This window comes from Nyctereutes procyonoides, unplaced genomic scaffold, assembly GCF_905146905.1.
Source record: "Nyctereutes procyonoides isolate TBG_1078 unplaced genomic scaffold, NYPRO_anot_genome, whole genome shotgun sequence".
Taxonomy (NCBI): Eukaryota; Metazoa; Chordata; class Mammalia; order Carnivora; family Canidae; genus Nyctereutes; species Nyctereutes procyonoides.
The window spans coordinates 47,652,320-47,675,528 of NW_026575135.1; the positions used below are offsets into that span (position 1 = coordinate 47,652,320).

Genomic DNA, 23,209 nt, shown 5'->3' on the forward strand with positions numbered 1-23,209 from the left:
TGTCAGGGAGGTATCCCGTCCCAAAATGTTGCCCTGGCAGTCTGTCTCTGTCACAGTGTCTCTCAGCTTACCATTAGAGATTCATTCATTCTCCTGGATCTTAAAGGCTTTGGTCCTTAAGAATCTCTTACTCAGATGCAAGTGCAAGGAAGTGATACATGGTAAGCTGTTGTAGCTAACACCTTAGCTGGAATGTCTTGCCAGTCAGTTGAGAAGAAATTGGTATTTGGAGTGATAGTGGCAGGGAAAAGAGAGTGCTAAGGTTTCAGTACTGAAGGGAGCCGTGGGAAGCCAGCTGAGAGGGCACTAGAACATAAGGGTTACTTGAGAACTGACCAAGGGCTGGCTGGCTTCTCTCACCTCCTGGTCTATTGAGGGCACTGCCTAAATACAGAGGGGCTAGTCTTGGTTGTCCTTTCTCTTGGACTGGTTTTTGACTTGCTCCATGAAAGTCTTCCCTTCCTGGGAGGGGGGGATGCGCTGGCAGACATGCTAAGGTGATCTCTGCCCCCTCCCCTTTTAATTCCCTCAATATGCAGGGCACAATCAGTAGGACCTGTGACTAAGAACAGATGCACAGAAGGGAGTCAAAAGTCACGCATGAGCTTTGGAGCGAGGCAAGCCTGACTGAAATCTTCTGCTGTACTTTTCTCAGCAGTGTGATTTTTTGCATAAGCCCTGTACCTGTCTTCATCTGTAAAATGGGAATAAAAATGTACGCTTCACGGTTGAAACTTGGATGATTTGTGAGGCTTGGAAGGCACTTTATAGCCTGGAGCTCCCAATGGTAGCTGCTGATTTATCATTATAGCCTCAACCTGGTTACCTGCTTTTCCTCAAAACCTTTTCTGAAATGCCCCTTTTGAACTGACTGATGCCCTCAGTACTTGTCAGATGTGATTTGGGCAAACTGTCCAAAGTCACTCAGAGTTAGATTTGAATAGGGTGAGCTGATCAGAGGAGCACCAATTTTGTATCACCTTTACTAAAAGCAGATTTGGACTGTAAAATAATGGCAGATCATGTGTGTATGCGTGTGTGAGCATGTAGCTTAAAATCTGTTTCAGAGGTGACACCAAGTGGAAGCTCATAAAACATTTTGAACAGTGTTGGGTTTAGTAGCCTCTCTAGGGCTTGAGGCATGTGGCTCAGTGGTTCATCAGTGTCCTTATTGAGTTTACTTTATTAGTCTTGAAAGAAATCTAGAAAAAGAGGCTTTCCCAGTGCCTCATTAAGAGAATAAACACTGGCCCAGCCTAGAGTTTGAAGGGCTTTTTGCCATGTTTTCATCATTACCATTCCTGTTGCCTCTTTCTGCTTCTCTTGGTGATGAGAATTTGGTTGTTTGCTTACAGCCACACCTGCCAGGAATTACCTGGCGAATAGACTAAAGCAAGAGCTTCAGTTTAAAGCTTAGAAACATTTAGTTTGGCCCTCTTAGTGTTCTAAAATAGGAAAAGTTGACATAAAAATCTGTTTTCCTGTTTTCTTTTTTTCATGGCAGTGGTGGGCCAGCTGAGTAGCAGCTGTGTTCCTCAGTCAAGGCAGGAGGGCTCCACTTTTCACAGCACTTTCGCAGTACCACTCCCCGTTGTACACCTGGCCCCACCTGGCCCTTGGAGGCATTTGACCCCCACACTTTGGAGGCAGATTTTACTAACATTCTCCTAGTCCCACGGTCTAGTGTATGGTGCTTATGGCAGAGGCTGACTGGCATGGATGGGCCCTGGATTACATAGGCTTCAGGTACTTTGTGGACAAGGAACTCTTTGTTCTGGAACATGGGCCTAGTACCTGGGTTCTAGTAGATATGGCTACTTTGGGTTTGCCTCAGTCCAAAGCATCCAGAAGATGTACATGCCTGTGGGAGTGGATTGTTTCTCCATTCCTTTGTTCTTGGATGACCATAAACTGAGTCCTTTTCTGGGGATATGCTGGTGAAAGAGATAAACCCAGAGCCTGCTCTTAGGAAATCTGGCTTTTGGCCAGTGTCTCCTGCCATTCTGTCTCCTGTAGTCCCATAAGCATGCCTGCTTTTCTTCTAGTTTTCTTTTGGCTCAGATCTGTGTGAATTTCATGTTGAAAGAGTAGGAGGGGTTCGATGGGCCAGGCTTTACAGGTGACGACAACCCAAACCTGACCTGCCTGAATCATGTCGTAGTGTATAGTCACTGTTGGATGTCATAGCACAGACTCATCCAACCTGGAACCTATGATTGTCTTTACACGTAATAAGAGTAATGGCTACCATGTACCCAGGGTTAGTAGTTTACAAGGTGGTGCTTCATGTAATATATGAACTAGATGTCACCATGACTTCTACTTTACAAGTGTGAAAACAGGCCTAGAAAATTAATTAACTTTCTGGGAGGCATAAGAAACTGGGATTCAAACTTTGGGTTATGTGATGTGGAGCTTGAGTTCTTAACCACCATGCTGTAGTCTCTGCCTCTCATTGCTTGTGACATGATTTGGGGAATTCTTCTTGTCCAAGATTGCCTCCTTACTGGTCCTTAACAAGACCTGAAATCCTGCTATTTGAATATCATGCCTTTATTTCTTGTTAAAATGTAAAAATCCTTGAAGGGACTTTCCATTGTCATTACCAGTAACTAACACCTTGACCTTACCTTCCCTCTGACAGCTAATTAAAGGTGACACCCTAAGGAACTGGGTAGGTGGGGATACCTATTTGGAGCTGGGGTGCTGCTTGGAAGAGATGCATTTCTCCCTCCCATGCAAGGTTAGAATTGTTGGGAAACCGTAATGAGATGTGTGTAAAGGTCCTAGCTCAGGTTTGGGTTCGTAGGAAATCATGAAATACACTGTTACTAGGGGAAGATTCAGGAGGTGGGAAGGCTGAACTAACCTCCCGGTGTGCTAGTGGGGGTTCCTCCTTGGCTATCTCAGAGCTCTGGAACCCTCTGGTTATAGTTTCCTGAGGCTCTACTGCTCTTATGCAAGAAAGATTTAAAAATGGGACAGGAAGGACGGGAGGCTGTAAAGGAGCAAAATGAATAATACTTTATTCTTGCATCTCTGTCTCCTGAGCTCAAAGTGCTCCACAGACACCATCTCGTGAATCCTTCATGCTTTCCATGAGGTGGAAGGAAACAGGTTTTAGGAATTGGTTTTCAGCTTTGACTTCTTCCTCTCTCACTCCTCCCTAACTCCAGCCAGACTTTCAAGCTTCCCATTTGTAGCCCTTCCACCACCATGAATTGTAACGTCCCAAGAGGTCATTTATGCCTTGTGGGCACCCTGAGGAATTGCCAGGCCCCTTTTGTGCCCTGCTGGGCTTCATTGGAACCAGTTAGGCCCCAGCTGGCAGCTTCTGTATGTCCAGGGTGACCATTTGAAGACTTATTCTTCCATTCATGTGTGCATTTTTTTCTTCTATATATATATTTTTTACTTGTAAGAGCAACTAGGTAAGAGTTTCAAATGTCAGACTGTATAATAACACAGCAAATAAAAAGCAAAAGGCTTTTATTGTCTCCTTTGACAACCCTTCTCCCCAGTTTGTTTCCTTAACCCCCTTGAGATAGTATTGAATTTTGTGGAGTTTTTCCTTACTCATATACAGAAGTGCTATATACACATAACATATGCTACGTGTTGATTAACTGTATCACCTCACTCATACTGGTTTTGAGGCTAAGCCTGTGAAGGGTATAAGTAAGGATGGGAAGTGGAGGAGTATAGATGAGAAGAATGTACCACCCAGGCCATGTTCTTTCTGTTTGCCTGATGCCTGATAGTGGGTCACGCCCTGTGTTTTCCTTTCTCTGAAGGAGTTTGCGCTCACCAGCCCAGAAAAGAGCAGCACCAAAGAAGCGGAGAGAAAGGATACCACAGCAGAAGAGGAGCTGGACTCTGAGGTCCTGGAGGTGTTTCACCCGACCTATGAGTGGCAGGCCCTTCGGCCAGGTACTGAGCCCAGCCCTCTCCCTGTGAAACACACTCTGAATTCTAAGTGCATAGGTTCTTTGTCCCCACAGTGCTGCTTTGAAAGAGCAGTCACTCTGTGGCCCACTGGAGGGGAACAGTGTGGTCCTTCCAAGGGATGGCTGCTGCTGCAGGCCTTAGGACCTTCATTTTCCAGCAGAAGAGAGATTGTGGCATGTGAGTGCCCTGAAAGGAAGGCAGGTGGTGGGTGGCCGAGCTTTCTGAGCAAATGATTGAAAACTTTATTTCCTTGCACTTCTGAAACATAGGAGAAGCAATGACATGTGCCTCACTCTGCAAATGCTATTTTAGGCTCTGCTGCTCGGCTCAGTGCTACTGAAATATTGTTCACAGGAGAGTACTGAGCACTGGTGTGGGGCAGGAGTGTTCTGTTGCTAAAGGAACCTGTGCCAAGAAACAGGGGCTGGTCCTGGCCTGGTTTTTAAATGGGGCATCCTCAGAAGGAGCATCTTTCTAGCCCTTTTATGAACCTGGGCCCATGGCCTAGAAAGTAACAGCTTTTGTGGAGAGTTTACCATAATCAGGTACTATGTTATGTGCTTCATGTGCATAATCTTGTTCAATCTTCACAACAGTGAGTACATAATCATCTTAATTTTCCTGTGCATTGAGGCTCATTGACCTGTGTCACTCAGCTGACTTGTCCTATGTCAGTGACCACAGAGCCTCGACCCACCTTTCTCCCCTTTGTCCTTCTAGTCCCAGCCGTTGTTGACTAGTGCCCCACTATGGTGACACTTGGGTCTGTTCTCAATCGTAGGCTGCTGGCACTATGGCAAGGTGGATGGCAAGCCCTGGCAGCTGCCACAATGGAGTTTCATCAGCTCTGAGCCAGTATTTATCACCGTGTCCTCACTGCCCCCCGTTGCTGCTGTGCTGGCAGGGGCAGCATTTACTGTGCCAGCCAACTTTCTGGTAGCAATATCACTCCTGCTGGGCTTGCATACGGGTAGTGGGTGCCACCGAAGAGTGATGAAACACCAGGGAAGTGAAGTAGAAGCCAATGGCTTGGGGTAGAGGGAGGTTTTAGGAACAGAGGTATGGGGTTCAGCAGCTCTAAACTCTGGCTGTCCTTCAGCAGCTTCTCTGAGAACTGAGCTCCCTGAGCCTTGAGGACCAAAATAAGAGGGCTCACCAGGATGGGGCATGGAGTATGTGGGCTATTTCCACTGTTTATGTGGTTAACAATGCTTGTACCACTTGTAACCAGCCAAGTGCTTACAGCAGAGGAGGTCAGTGTCCTGTGACCTCCAATCCTAGGGTCTCTCTTCCTGTGGCAGTCTTCAAGGCCCTGGTCTACATTGTCGAACAAGCCTGAAAGTTCTGACCTGGGCAGAACCAGTCCCCTCTGGCAGTGGGGCTGCCAGTGTTAATGCTAAACAAAGGAGCCTGTCTCTCTCACCTTAGGAGGGAGAGCCAGAGCATTGGTGACAAGGCCAAGCTGAGGGCTCTGAGTGTCTCCTGGAGAATTAGAGCGGAACACTGATTTTTTTACGTTTAACTTAATACCCCATTAACCTCACCTTTGCCTTCTGGTTTCCCAAGAGCCTCTTATAAAATCTGCACCAGATTACTTTGAACCTGCCCTCAAAGGCTGATGTGTTCTGGTTGAGCACAGACACTGAGGCCCACAGCTCAGGGGGCAAAGCAGGTCTGGTTACAGTTATGCCGGCCTCATCCCAAGAAAGTTTTTGCCTACACTCACCATCAAAGTGAGATGGGTAAGGGAAGATTAGGTGTGGGGTGATTCAGAGTGTAGAGCTGTGAAGTCAGACCAGGGGAGGTGGAGAAGACTTTGTAGGGCACCAGTATAGGATTGAGATGTTCTGTTTGTTATATTAAGAAGGTTTTGTATGTGTGTCTTTTTGCAGGAAATTGATCTCTTGGTGGTCTTTGTGGAAAGGCTGGCACTTGCCTTCAATCAGAGTAAAATATTTAATCCTCCACATTCTGAATGCTACCTGCGAGCTTCTAACACAGCTACTTGAAGGAATGTTAAAAGGAATGTAGTCTGTAGTGGGAACCTGTTTGATGGGTACATGAATGAAGAGGTAGTATAATTTAGCAGTTAAGAGGACAGACTTCAGACTCAACCAATCCTGGGTTCAAATCCTGGCTTTGCTATCTAGAGGATGGATCTTGGGCGAATCACTGAATCCTTCTTCTCTTCAGTTTCCCTATTGGTGACATGGAGGAAATGTTCTACCCTGCCTGTTGTGAGGATTCTTGACATGAAGATATCACTCAGTATGCTCAGTTCTGATTTTAAATAGTAAATTGTCCATTTGTGCTATCCTTTCAACTTGATTGTGGAATTGAATGCCAGGGAAGGTGCATGAATGTGTAGGCTTCTGGTCTTCAGTGGGGAGGGGTACTTTGGGTGAGGAGGAGAGACTTCTTTGGTCCTGAAGTGCCCTCTGTCCCTCCCTCCACAGAGATTTTTGATTGGGGCGGGGGGGGGGGACCTTTTTCTGCCTGGAAGTCAGGGACTCGGCACAAGGAAGATGATGGAGTATCTTTTGGGGACTTTTAAGGAAATGGCTAGTTTTTGTTGACAGGTATTACCCCCAATTCAGTAATTTTTGTCCCTTCAGGTCTCTGAAGGGAGAACCTCAGCTCTGTTGTCCTCAGGCGTCCAGGAGGGCATCCTGGGATACATGGTCTGGGCTCATATGAGGGTAGCTTTCCAGGTTGCCTGCTGTGGCCTGGAACAGCAGGGGACCTACCCATGGCTTTAGGGGTCTTCCCACCAGGCCAGGTGGAAATTGGGCCCCAGCCTTGCAGCCCTAGCTGCTGCAGGTCACTCCCCTGAAGTCTGCCTGCCTCTGTTATTACTGTCAGCATCCTCACTGTGAGCCGCTTGTTCCTGGAAGTGATTTTCCTGTCTCTCTCTGTCTTCTGGTTTATTTTGGGATCTGTCTCACCTTACGGAGGCACAGCAAGCATTTGAGTGTGGATTCAGCATCAGCTGTTCACAAGCAAGCAGAGGAAAACTGTTTGCTGTCAGGTCCTATGGGTTCTGGGCAAACAATTCAGAAATTTGTCTTAGAGCTAAGGACCCCTGACACCTAGGACTTTGTGCTATGTACCTGTTACTGCAGAAAGCTGGGCACATCCGAATGTGATAGAGTCTCTGCTCCCTGGGCTTTTCTCAGAATATCCTCTGTGCCAGAGATACAGGTAATATGTCACATTTACTGAGTGTTGGTTGTGCTGGCCGTTCTTTGAGGACAGGTGCTGTAACTATCCTCACTTTTATAGATAGAACTGAGTCTCAGAAGTGACTTAATCAAATGATAAGTGGCAGAGTCAGAATTCAAAACTAGCTTTGTCTGGCCCCAAGCCTGAGCTCCTCATCAAGATGCCGTGCTGTCTTTTTGAGGAGCAAATGAGACATGACCCCTACCTTCAGTACCTTACCGTTTCCCAGAAGATGTAGAGACAGAAAGAGGCACTAGAATGTTTTGAATGTCCTAATGGAAGTGTCCTGTGCTCCCTGCGGGCATGAAGGAGGACCTGGTGAGGCTGAGGCCTTCCTTTTCTTTGTATTGTTGATAGCTCAGTGAGTCAGATTTTACAATGCTAAACTTCCAACCCTATGAAAATTCTCTTTTTTGAGCTGTGTGTTCTTGGCTAGGTTGATGAGAATCTTTGAGCCTTAGTTTCCTCATCTGAAAATATCTGCTTCCCAGAGATGATGTGAGACTATAAAACAAGGTTAGCATATGTAAAATGTTTCACACAGGTCCTGGCACATAAGAAATATTCAGTAAGTGGCTGAAGTTGTCATTAAAATAAAAGAAAATACACCTTTGTTGCCTTCCTTTCCTTGGGGACCTGAAGGAGAAGTAAAGGTAATAAGGCAGCCTTAGCAAAGAGCCCCATTGTCCTGCTGTGAGCTAGTGCTGCTTGTTGGCCCCATGCGGGCTCAGGGAAGCTCAAACTTGGGGTTCCCTATTGACCTGAGCTGACTTCTAAGAGGAGGCTTTTAGAACCTGAGAAGTACTGGCATCAGCACAAAGAGCCCACTTAATGGGAGCATGCAGACAGCCTCTGCAGGAACACATTCATGTGAGGGGGTTAAAAAAAAAAAAAAAAAAAAAGGAAAAGAAAAAAATCCAAATCATCAACAACTGATGAGAGCAATCCAAGAATTATAGAGCACCAGCCATCTGGTCAGATCATTTCAGATCTGCACGAGCAATAGGAGGGAATTGAATTTTAAAAACCTCATTTATAGTAGACCAACTACTCTGTTTCAAGTATTTAAGAGAGGAGCCTGATTTCCTGCAGGCCCTGGACATCTGTCTTGAGCACCTGAGTCTGGTCTGGGTGACTCTGTGGGATTGCCTTTGGGAGGTCTTTGGCCCCTTGCAGCTTGGAAGGGGCCATGTGATTCTTGAGTCCTCACATACCACCTGAGTGTCCAGCAGTTCATTTCCTACCCCATATTCCTAGAGCTGTGTCAGATCCTGTAAGTTAAGGGTCTCAGGGACACTGCATCTACTTCAGCTGCTAGTTGCAAGCCCCAGGCCACCCTGTCTGTATGACTGACCAGCTGTACATTGGAAATTTCTACAACCCCCTCCTCAGGTTCGATAATTTGCTAGGACAACTCCTAGCTCAGGGAACTCAGGAATACACTTTAATTTATTGGCTTATTGTGAAAGCTACAGCTCAGGGATACCCAAATGGAAGAGATGCATAAGGCAAGGTATGGTATGGGGGAAGGCATACAACACTTCCCTGCCATCTCTAGACACCCACCCTCCCACAACTTAGGTGTGTTCACCAGACTCTCTGAAGCCTGAAACCTGTTGTTCAAGGGCTTTTATGGAGTTTGAATTTCATACACATGATTGATTAAGTCATTGGACATTGGTGATTGAACTTCATCTCCAGCCCTCCCACCTCTTCCTGGAGGTCCGCAGATGGGGCTAAAAGTTTCAGCTCTATAATTAATCATGGGTTGGGTCGTCTGGGTGGTTCAGCGGTTGGGTGTCTGTTTTTGGCTCAGGGTGTGATCCTGGAGTCCCAGGTTCGAGTCCCACATCAGGCTCCCTGTATGGAGCCTGCTTCTCCTTCTGCCTGTGTTTCTGCCTCTCTCTCTGTGTGTCTCTCATGAATAAATGAATGAAATTCTTTTTTTTTTAAAGATTTTATTTATTTATTCATGATAGTCACAGAGAGAGAGAGAGAGGCAGAGACACAGGCAGAGGGAGAAGCAGGCTCCATATAGGGAGCCCGACGTGGGATTCGATCCCGGGTCTCCAGGATCGTGCCCTGGGCCAAAGGCAGGCGCTAAACCGCTGCGCCACCCAGGGATCCCAATGAATGAATTTCTTAAAAAATAAATAGGAAAGTAATTAAAAAAGAAATCATGGCTTACTCTTTCTGGTGATCTATCCTCATTCTGAAATTATCTAAAGCTGTTTTCTCCCCTCCCTCTGCCCCTTGAGTTATTGCATCAGCATAAACTCTGGAATAACAAAGATACTCTTGTCACTCCTGAATTCCAGGGATTTTAGGAGCTCTTTGCCAAGAACCAGTGATAAAGGCCAGATATTTTTTTTCTATTATCCCATAGGCTGAGTTGAGGTGGGACACCTGTGCCCTCCACCACCTCCCTCCTTCCCTAGTGTGCAGAGATCTTCCTCAGGGTGCTCCAGAAGCATATGACCTGCTTCTGACCCAGCCCTGCCTTGCATGTGTGTGTGTGTACACACACACACAATCTCACACGTGTGCACACACACACTCATGCGCACGCACACACATGCATACATATCTAGGCCCATGAGCATAGGTGATCAGTGGAGTGTTGGTCAGGGGCAGTTTATACCTGAGCCCCTGTGTCTCATCAGTGTGGTGCAGTGGGACTTGGTTGCCATCAGAAGGTAGTGGCCTGAGAAATGTCTACAGCAGTAGGCCTCTCTTGATTCTTCCCTGGCTCGGCTTGGCTTGAGTGCAGTACTAACAAGATATAACAGGGGCTGGATAGAGGAAATAGGGTAGCTTTTGTGTGGTGTTTGGGTCGTCTCTCTCTTTTGTTGAACTCAAGTTGCTATCTCTAGCAACTTTTCAGGATGACATGTTCAACATAGCTTATCTTTGGTGCTACTTTTTTCTGCACAGTGCCTCCCCCTGACCCCCTACTTCCATTCTGAAGGCTTTCCAGTCTTCTGGGGATTCCCTGAGAGCTTTATTTATTCTTTCCTACCTATATTTCTGGCCCATCTCCCTCACGACAACCGTCTACCAAGCCTTTAACAAAGGCTTAACGCTTAACAAGCCTTCTCTGCTCTGAGCATCTCTTTTGTACCTTGGTAATAAGAATTTGTCAGGAGACCTGCTTAGAGCAGAAGGATGCCAGGCCTTTTGAGGCTCATATGAGCATTTTCTGATGCTCCAAATTACCTTGTCCTGGGAGAGAAAAGGAAGGTGGGCTGTAATACATGAAGGCCCCAGAAGGTTCCATGAGTACAGTTTAGATCTCTCCATTTCAGAGAATCCTCATTTCCCATTTGTGGAGTTCTCTCCTAGTATGGCTCATTACTGCCCCTTAGCAGCCAAATCCCATGCTTCCTGGGGAAACAAGTGGAAGCCAGGGCAGAAAAGCCTGTGAACTCCACGGCAGTCACTGCCAATGCTGAGGCCGCTTTGAAACTAGCTGGCTGAGCTCTGCACTGGCACCACAGTATCTCTGCCCAGGCTTTGGCCTTCCATTTCCTGGATGGTGTAGACCAAGGTCTAGTCTGCAGTCTGTGGACTTGGGTGGTGATGGAGAGCAGCTATTGGCTGTCTGTTTTCTTTTTTTTTTTAAATTTTTTTTTAATTTTTTTTTTAATTTTTTTTTATTTATTTATGATAGTCACAGAGAGATAGAGGCAGAGACAGAGGGAGAAGCAGGCTCCATGCACCGGGAGCCCGACGTGGGATTCGATCCCGGGTCTCCAGGATCGCGCCCTGGGCCAAAGGCAGGCGCCAAACCGCTGCGCCACCCAGGGATCCCGGCTGTCTGTTTTCTAACAAGAATTTGTATGCTTAATGCTTATCCTAGGCCCTTACTCTCTTGTGTCCTTGCTTCTTGCATCTACCTGTTCTCTCTGAGGTTTAATAAAGGTTCCTGAGCAGAATGGCACAGCCTCAGCTCTCAAAGATCGGGATACCCAAACTGACTGAAAGGAAAAGCTTAAACTGGAGTAGGGATAATGGAAAACAAGCTGCCAAAACCAGACCCAGCCCTCATGCTCTGGGCTTGGCTTTGGCTCAGACGATTTGTGTAGCTTTGACTTCTCTTTCTTTCTTTCATATTGGCCTCACTCTGATGGCTAAGACTGTCTAGGCCATCTCCAAGGTTGGGACTAACCAGGGCTGGAAATAGCTCTCAAGGGCTGCCTTGGAACTCGAATAAGAGGCTCTTTTCCAGAAACTGTCCCATTCTTGGTTTTGTTGTAGTATTAGTGGTAACTTAAGGGTAACTTAAGAGGAAGTAAGCATGGACGAGGTAGAGAAGAGAATAGGTAGGATGCATAAGTGGATGGAGAGGGGATGGCATGAACAGAGATCTCAGATTGAGAGTACATCTCTCTGGCTGGAGAGGCAGAGATATATAGGGAATAATGGCATGGTTGTGGTGGACAGCATCCCCTCTGTCAGAGATAGGAGGCAGTGGGAGAGAGGGCTGGAGGAGAGATGAGGAGAGCTAACGAGGCAGTAGAACTAAAGATGTAAGTAAGTGTAAGCTATGAGTGTGTAGTTGAGTCCAGGCAGGGTCTGTGCTGTGAATGGGAGATGAGAAAGTGAAGAAAGATGATAGAAAATCCTAGGTTTTAGGTGTTTGAGAATAAGTGGAAGAAGAGAACTAAAACAGTAATTTCGGAGACAGTGACATTAAAAAACTTACCTATTTCATGTTATGTTTGTTGTATGTTTCAGATGCAATGCTTGATGGTAGAGATAACATGGGGGGTATTGAATGCCTGCCTGGGCTTATGTTGTAGGTCCTCCTATAGACTAGGAATGTAGTTATGTAAGCAACACACCCTGGGCTGAAGGCAGGTGCTAAACTGCTGAGCCACCCAGGGATCCCCTTCCTAGAGCAATCTAAGCCCTAGACACTGCATAGCTGGAGTGTGAGACCCGATGGGCACATCATTCAGGGGACTTTTGGAATGTCCTGGTGGAGTTAATAAGGAGACCTTTGTTTGACCTATGGGGCAAGCTGGAGAGCTTTACCAAAAGCTCCTCTGAGCTTGATCCAACCTTGTCTCTTCTGAACCAGGGAATATCAAGACTTTTGTAGGTTCCTGGCAATTTCATTAGTCAGAGTTCGTGTGGTACCCTGCTAGCCACTCATCTTAGGTGTAGGCTTGAGAAGAACCTGAATGAAGCAGAACTAGTGTACAAGGGGCTCTGTGAGCCTCTTGGTGCCTGTGCTCTAATTAATTAGGTTGATATATTTTTGTTCCTGTGGTTTTTTTTTTTTTTTTGGGGGGGGGTTTTGTTTTGATATTGTTTATAAACTAATAGATTGTTGGTCTTGCCTTATTTCCCATAATATGTTGATGTGGTCAAACAAAGATTGAGTTGTATTTTAATTTATTTACATAATATAATCTGTTTTGGGTTTGCATAAGCAGTTATTTAAAAGGAAAGAACTATTTCTTTGAATTAAAAGTTTTCAGATTTGATTATCTGTAGATATAGTTTATCTGGGTAGAGGTGGAGTATTCATGCAATGGTAATAGGGTATGTTTGTAAAAAAAATTTTTTTTGCCTAGGGGGAAAAATAAAACTACCTCTATCCCCCCATCCCAGCAGCCCTCTACATGTTGTATAAACATTATTTTAATCTCCTTTCTGTCATCCGGGCTTTGCCAAGTCAGGCTTTTGGACAGACAGTGAGGAGGTTGTCTAGTCTACCATGGCCAAGAATGATTGACTGGGGCAGAATAAGACCCAGAGACTCTAGTCTAGCTGTTGGGAAAGGGAAGAAAACCAACATTTTTTGGGGAACCCTCTTGTGCCTGGTGCTTTGTATACACTAATTGAGGGAGATCACAAGGTGCAGCATAAACGAGTGGTTACCTCTTAGTCTCTTTTGGAGCCCATGGTCCATCAGTGAAGGTTCCCAAATCCCAACGCTTTTCCTAGGATTTCAATCTGCAGGATCATTGTTTGAAAGCAATGTTATTTGAGATCTCTGTGGGAACCAAGTAATGTATATTTTAGGGACTGTTGACATTGAGGGGGAAATTATTCAAGAGGATGCAGAATTATTTAAGCTTTGTTTCCTGGATTAAATCTTAGGGATCTTAAGGGTAGATCCAGATGTCCCTAAAAACAGTGGATTAAGTAGCCCTGTCTTGCAGTCAGGTTTGAGGGCTCTTAGCTGGTTTTAGATTCTCCCTAGGTTAGATTGCAGATGGAGAAGCTGGAGGAATTGTTCCCTAAAGACCATTAGCATTTCAACTTCCAGTATTTGATCAAAATACCCTAGATGAAGATACCTTGGAGTTAGGTATAGAATGGGAGATTTCAAAGGGGAGGGACTCTTGCATGAGATCGACAGTTAGTTAATAGGGACAGCCAGTTGAAATGTCGAATTTCCTCGAGTCCATCTTAGTGATGAGATTGGCTGGGGCACTTCGGGAGTTGAAGGGCAGTGGGGGAAAAGAGACAGATCAAAAGAAGGCTCTCTTCTCACCTATTTGCTGGCATCATCTAACCCCGCTTATGCATGTCAGTGAAAGTCTGAGTTCTCTAGTGACTCACTTTGAACAAAATGTTCTCTCTCCCTTCCTCATTTTCATACTGAGCCCTTTTCCCTTCTACCTTCCTTGCTGTCTGCCCTCTCTGCCTCCTTTGCTTCTTTACTGTAATGGCCTTTACCTGTAGCTAAGTGGCAGGTGGCAGGGATGGATAGATGTGAGGGTGTGTAGCTAGGGGAATATTTTCTCAGTTTTGCCAGCATCAAAGAAATTACTTCCAAGGCAGTCCTTCCAGCCATGTATTTCGCTGATCAGTCAGAATGAGAGGAAAAACATATTAGCATTGCCAGAGAGGCTATTTGGGAAAAATCAAGTCTGTGCAACTGAGTGATCTAAAGTTCTAAGCATTAGAAACAAATCCTGGAGTGCAGCTGGAGTTCTTCCCATCCTGTCTCTCATAGCCCTGTCCCTTGACAGTTCCCTCTCACCCCCTGCTCCTGTGCTGCAGGAATGGGTTGTACCTCAGCTTTCCCAAAGAGCCTAATTTGGAAGAGGAAGTGCCAAGTTGTGTTGGACATTTCTGGGTGTGACATGGAAAAGCAGAAGTTTCTGGGGTTTTGGGACGCGCTCAGCAGTTGAGCATCTGCCTTTGGCTCAGGGCGTGATCCAGGGGTCCTGGGATCGGGTTGGAGTCCCACGTTGGGCTCCCCGCAGGAGCCTGCTTTTCCCTCTGCCTGTGTGTCTGCCTCTCTGTGTGTGTGTCTCTCATGAATAAATAAATATAAGACCTTAAAAATTTTTTTTCTGGGGTTTTGTTGTTGTTTTTAATTCCTCTGACTGCAGTGTCTCCACCTGCAGAGGCCATTGGAAGGGGGTTCTTTTGAGTAGAGCACACCTACATGCTCATATATTTCATCTCTGCCTGCTGCGAGTCCAGAATGAAGTCTCAGAACAGTGGCCTCTTCTTTGTCCTTAGGCCAGGGAGGTGCTTCTTGTTAAGAGAAACAAATTACTGGTTGTTTGGACAGAACTTAGAAGTTAAAGTGGAGTAGTTTGTCTCCTTTGGAAACATGACAAAAGCTAGAGTGCCCTTTCTTCAGAGTAATGTCCTCCAGAGAAGGAATGGCCAGAAGGCAGTGTCCAGCCTGTGTCTTGGCGTGTTGTTGTTGTTTGAGTGCCTGGAGTATAGCAGGCAGTGGAGTGTTGTAGAGTTGGTCTCCCCGGGCCCATACTTCAGCCCTGCCTTTATAGCTGGGTAGTCTCGGGCAAGTTTGTTAATTTTACTAAGATTTAATGAAGTATCACTTGCAAAGTAGGGGTAGTAATTAATACCTACTTCAGAGAGTTGTCTTAAGTAGTACATACAGTGAACATATAAAGTGTCCACTGTAGTGCCAGGTTCATAGCAACAGCTCTTATAGTAGTGGACATTAGACAAACCTAAAGTGAGGTGTGATCTAGAAAAAAGCTGGCCATTATTCTGCAAGTACATCCAGGTCAAGAAAAACAAATACTGAGGAGATGTCACAGATTGTAGGAGACATGACAACTATGTGCAGTGTGGTATCCAAGATTAGATTCTGTAACAGGGCAGCCCAGGTGGCTCAGTGGTTTAGCAACGCCTTCAGCCCAGGGCGTGATCCTGGAGACCTGGGATCGAGTCCCCCGTCAGGCTCCCTGCATGGAGTCTGCTTCTGTCTCTGTCTCTGTCTCTTTCTCTGTCTCTCATGAATAAATAAATTCTTAAAAAAAAAAAAAAAAGATTCTGTAACAGAAAAAAAGCCATTAGAGGAAAAACGGGTATAGTCTGAATAAAGTCTCTAGTTAGTACTGTTGTACCAGTGTTAATTTCTTAGTTCCAATAATTGTATGGTTTTGTAAGATGTTAATGTCCGGGGAAGCTGAGTGAAGGGTTTAAAGGAGTTCTACTTTTTTTTCTTTTTTCTTTTTTTGCAACTTTTCTCCTAGTCTAAAATTATTCCAAAATAAAAAAAAATTAAAACCAAGTCACTTAACATCCAAGTGACATGTTAGGTAAAAAGAGAAACACCTGACTCTGTCTCACTTCTGTGTCAGGGGGAGAAATCTTACTATGGGGCCCCAACGCCTGCGTCTTTAGCCCCTGTGTACCTGCTGCATCCTGAGGAGAGGTCTGCTATAGGCCAATAATTGGTCAGCAGTTTAGACACATAGCCTGTGTCTGATCCTGAAGGGTGCTATGCCCTGGCTGAGGTGGAGACCGTTCATTTGGCATTAGGACTCTCTGTAGGGCTGAACGATCAGGGCACTTGTTTCTGTTCCTTGGAATATAAATGAAGTTCTCCCTGTTTTATCTTTCTATCTCAGCACCAATCACTATGGCAATATGTTTGCAGATCAAGATGCCTACCCCTACGCTCACACTCAGTGTTTGATCATCCAGAAGAAAGAAAAATAGCTTTAGACCCAGCACTGCAATAATTTATTATTTTGTATCCTGTTTTAAGTGCTTTGCTCTTGCACAAAGCAGGTATTTTGCTTGCTCTTCTTGGGTGCAGAAGGTACAGGCGCTTTTCTTACGACTGATGTGGTCATCTCTGTCATGCTAATACCAGGGTTTATAGAAGAAAGCCATTATTTTAATTGGGAAAATGTGAATCTTGGCGTTTTTATTTTTTCCATTGAAATCAGCTGTCAGAGGGGGTCTTTCTAAGCATAAAGTCTTTCATTCTGGCATACAGCTCCTTCACAAGTATTTGTAGTCAGAAGTTCATTTTTTCTAAGTTAAAAAAAAAAGTCATTGCTAAAATATGTTCTTAATGTTTTACCTGAATGGCTAAGGTGCATTGCTTTTTGCTATTGATTTACAAATTTTATTGTCAGATCCTTGGGATGCCTGTGGATTACTCAATAGTGTGACAAATGGCTGGGCTCTGAATTATATATTGTATTACAGGAGAGTTCATAAACCATATTTCTCAGTAGGTTATTTTAGGCATAAGACTAGTGAACTGCCATTTCTCTTTTAGTCACATGTGACTAAAAAAAAGGTGGGGGTTAGTGGTGGGAGGGAGAAGTGTCTGGCTCAAAACGCGACAGTAAACCACCCCTGAAATCTTGTTAAGTGTGGATACTTGAAGTGGACAGACTTTGGGTATGGACTGGGAGGATTGGGAGCATTTGGAATAGAAAGAGTGCGCTCCAGATCAAACCTTTGCACCTTTGCTCAGGCTAGAGCCCCCGTGGGAAGACTGCTGGCTTCTACTCTCCCCTGGGGCTCCTGTTCCAGTCAAAAAACAAATGGCCCGAGGCCAGAGAGTCCTGCACCCTGAGTGGGCCTACCATATTCCTGCTCCCCTCCCCCACATAGCCACTGTACTGATGGATGTGCAAACCCTTTGCAGACAGTTTGGCACTGCTTGGCTTGCGGAGATCATCTGTCTCTTTTGAATGAGCAACTTTATGTTTGTAGCTCCTTTTTCCTGCTCAGAGAGAAATGGCTTCTGCCTTCTGATGGAATTGTTTAACTTACCTAGGGAAAGGCATTATTCTTCGGGGGTAGTGTTTGCTGGTGCTCCCCACCCCTCATGGGCGCATAAGCCTGTGCTTGAGGGTGGACGAGGGAGGCGGCCATTGGAGCATGCACAATTGCCACTGGGGCAGCCATCTGCCAGTGTCGTGGCTCACAGCCTGCCTCTGAGCAGGCCGGGAGGGAGTGTCTGTACTCTGGGGCCTGCTTGCATTATGCACAACCTTTTCCCTAAATGAGCTTTCTAAGTGTATATGACTCCTTTCTACCCTGTTCTTGTATGGTCTGCCTCGGGGCACCATTCAGAGTCTCTCATTATACTGGAGCTCAGCTTCTACTGTCTTGCATCTAGAATTTCTGGTAATAGCTGTTGTTTTTTTTTGGGGGGGGGGATGGGTCGTGGGGGATAGATTTCTAAAATTGCAGTGAGGGACTGATTTACAGTTATAGGAAAATTTGCTTTTTACAAGGAAATTTTCAACACTGCAATGATATGGTTTCACAATGGTGGTATTTTGACCCTATCCAAAACCAGGTTAGCTTCCTAGTCTTTTCCAGAATGGACTCTTTGTAATTTGAGGAGGCTGCTCTAGTATTAAAATGAAATCTGTGCTTCTAATTGCAGACGACCACCTTCCCCACATATTGCCCCCTCTTCCCCACCTTCCCTTCCTGAGATGGAGGAGTTTTTGCACATGCTGCTTAGAAAAAGGAGATTTATATCATGACTCAATCCTCGCCCACAGATCTAGGATTCCTGCCATCCAGTAAATTTTGGCAGGCAGGTCCTGTGTATGGAGAAAGTGTCCTGTCTCCCTATCCCTGTGCTGCTCCCCTTATTGCGTATGCTTCTTGGGTGGAGTCTGGGGTGTCTAGCTTCTCTTCTCCTGCTTTTCCTCCCAGGTAACCCCTGCTTCTCCTATAAGGCCGTCCTTTAGTATCCGTGAGGTACAGGGAACAGTTTCTCATATCTCAGGGACTTTATAGAGAGACCTATGAAGTTCAAGCCCTGAGGTGTTTCCATGCTTGTTACTTGTCCGCCACTATGTTAAGTGCAGTGAGAGCAGAGGAGTGTGCTGTGGCCTTCATCAACAGAGCCCATTTGGGAATTCATTTGACTAAAAGGATTGGCAGCCCCACCTCTCCAGTCACACGACCAGATACACAGATGTCTTTGTACCTGTTATTACAGTGTTGACCTCTTAAAGTCATTGAGGCCTCCAGGTGAGTACCTGTGAGGCCATGATGCTGTTAAGATTGAGTTACTGGTGACTTAGGGCTCTCCTTTGCCCTCTGGTGGGGGACAGGAGAGGGGGAAAAAAAGCATTGGGTTTGGGGAAATTGTTGGCTATGAAGACTTGGTGAAACACTGTCTTCTCACCTATCCCTGGGTAGTTCAGGAGAATCTAAGGTAACAGAACAGGGGGCAGAATAGGACTTTGGGGTACCAGAGACAATGAGATGTGTACTGGGAAACACAGAGAAAGAGAGTGAGCTACTGGCTCACTCACCTGTTAGAACAGGACTTTCTTGGCCTGGCAGCCAGGAGACCTTGAGCTGAGCCCACTGCTGGCATGTAGAGTGCGTGGTGAGTGCCTCAGAGACTGTTTCTGTTGCTGCTTCTGAGGCTTCTGCTCTCCTCTTGACCTAGCTGCTGGAAATCAGAGGGTCCTCAGCTGTTTGGCTCCTGCAGCCAGGAGACTGGCCACAAGGGGAGAGACTTAGGGCAAGTCTGGGCCAAATCAGATGTTGATTCTTTTTTAACCAGGCCAGTAGGAAGCTCTTGCTGTAGGAACAAACTCCCTGGTCCCTGAGTCTGTAGACATGTCTGGAGCCGGAGCTTTCCCTTCCAGTCTGATTACTGTGGGCCTTCCTCCGCATCTCTGGCCTCAGAACTAACCTGATGGCAGGTTGTGGAGTCTTCCCAGGCATATGGTCATATAGAGCTTAGCAATGACAAGATGCGTGGTAGGACTGCACTTACTGGATGTCCTTTGAAATTAACTTTCCAGGAGTCCTAAAGTGCCCTGTGGGGGCCTCTTCAGGGGTCTTGGCTTCCCTTGAACTTAGTTCTTTTTTTTTTTTTTTAAGATTTTATTTATTTATTCATGAGAGAGAGAGAGACAGAGAGAGAGAGGGAGGGAGGCGCAGAGACACAGGCAGAGGGAGAAGCAGGCCCCATGCAGGGAGCCCAATGCGGGACTCCATACCTGGTCTCCAGGATCACACCCTGGGCTGAAGGTGGCGCTAAACTGCTGAGCCACCCAGGCTGCCCCCTTGAACTTGGTTCTGACTCCCACATACATTCCTGTATTTTTTCATCTTACACATGATTGGGGATGAATTGAGGGAAGGGAGCAAGGATTTGCTTTCCTCTGTACCAGAAGTGCAGAGCTGCTAATTTCATTCTCTGCACTCTGTCTCTGAGATGAGCAGGGTCCTCTGTGCCTATGTTTAGTACCGCTGTGTTGCTGGACTCTCCTGGCAAAAATTAGGCTAATGTCTCCAACAACTGCATTAGCCACTGAAATGAGGTTCTAAATTGAAGGTACTACACCAAGTCTGTCTCCAAGGTTTTGCCTTGTTCTGGCTTTTATTATTCAAATTCATTCTCTCAATGATTCTCTGTAGACTGCCACACTGGTTCAGTGTGGAGCATTATACTAGCTGAAAGGCAAGATCACCTTTTAAGAAGAGGGAGAAAGGAAAGGAAAAAAACAAAAAAAAACAAAAAAGATGAATGCTTTGGTGCAAAGAGTCAGCAATTTGTCTGTTCTAAGAGCTTCTTGGCCAGCCTGAGCATGCCTAGAAATAGGAGAGTAAGGGATCAGACCTCCGATGGAGGGGAGGGGGTAGTATAAGGGTAGGGTACTCTGGTTGCATTAGTGACATCTGTCCCTTGTAAGGTCACCACACTTCCTCCTTCCCTTTCATGTTTACCGAGTGCCCAAATATATGCCTTACAGGGTGCTGACAACTCCAGGGTGGAAAATCAAAGATCAACAAAACAGGATCTTTTCATCAAGAAGCTGTTAGTCTTACAGTTTCCTTGGGTTTTCTCTATCTTGGGTGTGTGGGTAGGGGTGGAGGGGGATGAAGGGAGAATTCAAGCTATGAGTCTTATATTTTACATCAGAAGGAGGAATCTTCTAACAGTCATATGCTTAGAGAGTTGAGAATTTGGCTCTTACATGTTTGTTTTTAAAATAGATTTTTTTTTTTTGCCTGCTGACAAAGTAATATGTTTTCTAAGCAGAAAACTTGGAAAACACAGAAAAGCACAAAGGGAAACAACAACACCACTGCCACTCATATTCCACCATCCGCAAGTAAAGATAACATAATAGCTTATGTTCTTCCAGTTTTTGTTTCACAAGTGCTGTCATTCTGAACCTCGTATTTTGAGGCTGATAACTTTTCCTTTAGCAATTGGGATTTACATTTTGCAGAGTTTTAAAAGGTAGAGCCCCTAGCACGTAATTAGGCACACAGTGAACATTATCCAAGCGCTGGTCTTTATCAATTGTATGAATATACCAAGTGATGCTTATTTGATTCTTATTGTTGTGCATTTAGGTGGTTTCCAGTTTTCTGTTGTTCTGAGTAATTCTATGGTGAACATCCGTGTGTGTGTGTGTGTGTGTGTGTGTGTGTGTGTGTATATTTTTTCCTTGTGTATATTTTTATGTACCCTCTGACTATGTTCTTAGAAGAGATTCACCAAAGTTGAAGTGCTCATGTTTTCTGATTCTTCTCTTCTGCCCTGCATCTCAGCTGGGACAACCTCTTTTCTGGGTTGTTAGGACAGCACCAGGGTTTGAGTATCTCTTGTCCCTCTTCCATATCACATGTCAGATGCCCTAGAATTTCCTCTCCCTGGGGTCCCTGGGTAATTCTCTCTTGACAAGGAAGTAGGTGGCTTCAGGGAAGATAGGGCAGCAAGCACAGAACACATGTTCCTATTGTTTTATGCCAAGATGATAGAACCCCCAGGGACAGGGACACTGTCATCAACCTCTTTGATGATAAGCAGCACTGAGGGCCTGCCCATCTATGCCCTGCCCAGTGCCCCATGAGGCTGAGATAAAAGTCAGGCCCTTACCTTCGAGGAGCTTGCTGACTGACTGGATGATGGAATTGACATGAAACAACTCACATGGAGACGCCTGGGTGGCTCAGTGGGTAAGCGTCTGCCTATGGCTTAGGGCGTGATCCTGGAGTCCCATGTTGGGCTCCCTGCATAGAGCTGCTTCTCCCTCTGCCTGTGTCTCTGCTCTCTCTCTCTCTCTCTCTCTCTCTCTCTCTCTCTCTGTCTCTCTGTGTGTGTGTGTGTGTGTCATGAATAAATAAAATCTTAAAAAAAAAAAAGAACTCACACATTTATTGAGCATTTGCTATATGTTGGTACTTGTGCCAGGCTACTATTGAGGGAACAGAGAAGGCTGAGATGCTGTTCTCCTTAAAGGAAGCTGCAGCACATATAAATAAGAGCTGTTTATAGGTAAAGGTAACCAGCCACACAGGTCAATAAGTGATAAATATCTAGTCGGGCAGACAGAAAGTATTAGAGAGATTGGCTGCTTTGGAGAAGGAGGTCATTCATTATGAGTCAGAGTAATTAGATTTCAGAGAGAAAATAGAACACTAGTTGGGGGGCACCTGGGTGGCTCAGTGGTTGAGTGCCTGCCTTTGGCTCAGGTCATGATCCCGGGGTCCTGGGATGGAGTCCCACATCAGGCCCCTCGCAGGGAGCCTGCTTCTCCCTCTGCCTATATCTCTGCCTCTTTCAGGGTCTCATGAATAAATAAATAAAATCTTAAAAAAAAAAAAAGAACACTAGTTCGGGCTTGAAAAAGCTGGCATTTGATGAGGTAGAGTAGGAAGGGTTTTCTAGGTGAGAGGAACAGCTTGCAAAGAGGTGGTGGCAGTAATGATTGTTTTATGGTGGAGAGCAGTTGCACAGCAGCACAGGAGCAGGCCGAGAGGCAAGTAAGGGTCAAGATTGCATATTGAGAGACCTGAGCGTGAAGGGCTTCAGATCAGTATTTGGTATACAATGTATGGAAATAATTTGGTAAAATTGTCTCTGATTTAAGGACAGGTAAAAAGGTCTTGACTTTTCTCAGAGCCAGAGGGCCCCCAGGCCCAGTCCTTGGGCCTCCACTCTTCTCTGTTCTACACTAAAGCTCTGGGTGAGTCCATCTGGGGTAGTGGCCTTAAATTTCATGTGTATGCTGATGATTGCCAGATTTTTTTAAATTTCCAGCCCATACTTTTCTAAATTCCAGACTCTTCTATCCATCTGCTTTCTAGACATCTGTTTGTGGATATTTAATAGGCATCTCAGCCTTAACATGTTTAAAACAGAGCTCCTGTAACCTTCCCCACTTCAGTTAGTGGCAACTCTGTCCTTATACTTATTCAGGACAGAATCCTCTTAGGCATTTTTGAGTCTTTTCTCTCATACCCGCATTCGCAAGACCTGGACTAAGATCAAGAGTCAGATGCCTATGGGGATCCCTGGGTGGCTCAGCGGTTTAGCACCTGCCTTCAGCCCAGGGCGTGATCCTGGAGTCCCGGGATCGAGTCCCACATTGGGCTCCCTGCATGGAGCCTGCTTCTCCCTCTGCCTGTGTGTCTGCCTCTCTCTCTCTGTGTCTCTCATGAAAAAATAAATAAAATCTTAAAAAAAAAAAAAAGTCAGATGCCTAACTGAGCCACCCAAGCACCACTTAAGATTTTATTTTTAAATAATCTCTACACCAATGTGGGGATAGAACTCAAAGCTCCAAGATCAAGAGTTCACATGCTTAATTGACTGAGCCAGCCAGGTGCCCCACTCATACTCAGCTTCTTTTTTTTTTTTTTTTAAAGATTTTATTTATTCATGAGAGACACAGAGAGAGGCAGAGACACAGGCAGAGGGAGAAGCAGGCTTCTTGGAGGGAGCCTGGTGTGGGACTCAATCCTGGGACTCCGGGATCACGCCCTGAGCCAAAGGCAGACAGACGCTCAACTG

At 45.6% G+C, this 23,209-nt stretch overlaps 1 protein-coding gene across 4 annotated transcripts in view; it reads left to right on the forward strand.

The window, feature by feature from the left end:
- Nucleotides 1-23,209, forward strand: part of SIL1 (SIL1 nucleotide exchange factor) — a 217,782-nt gene that overhangs the window by 57,472 nt on the left and 137,101 nt on the right. For all 4 annotated transcript variants that reach the window (XM_055301915.1, XM_055301914.1, XM_055301916.1 and 1 more), the window contains exon 3: nt 3,795-3,930. In XM_055301915.1, the coding sequence (XP_055157890.1) occupies nt 3,795-3,930 (136 nt within the window). The remainder of the gene's footprint in view (nt 1-3,794; nt 3,931-23,209) is intronic.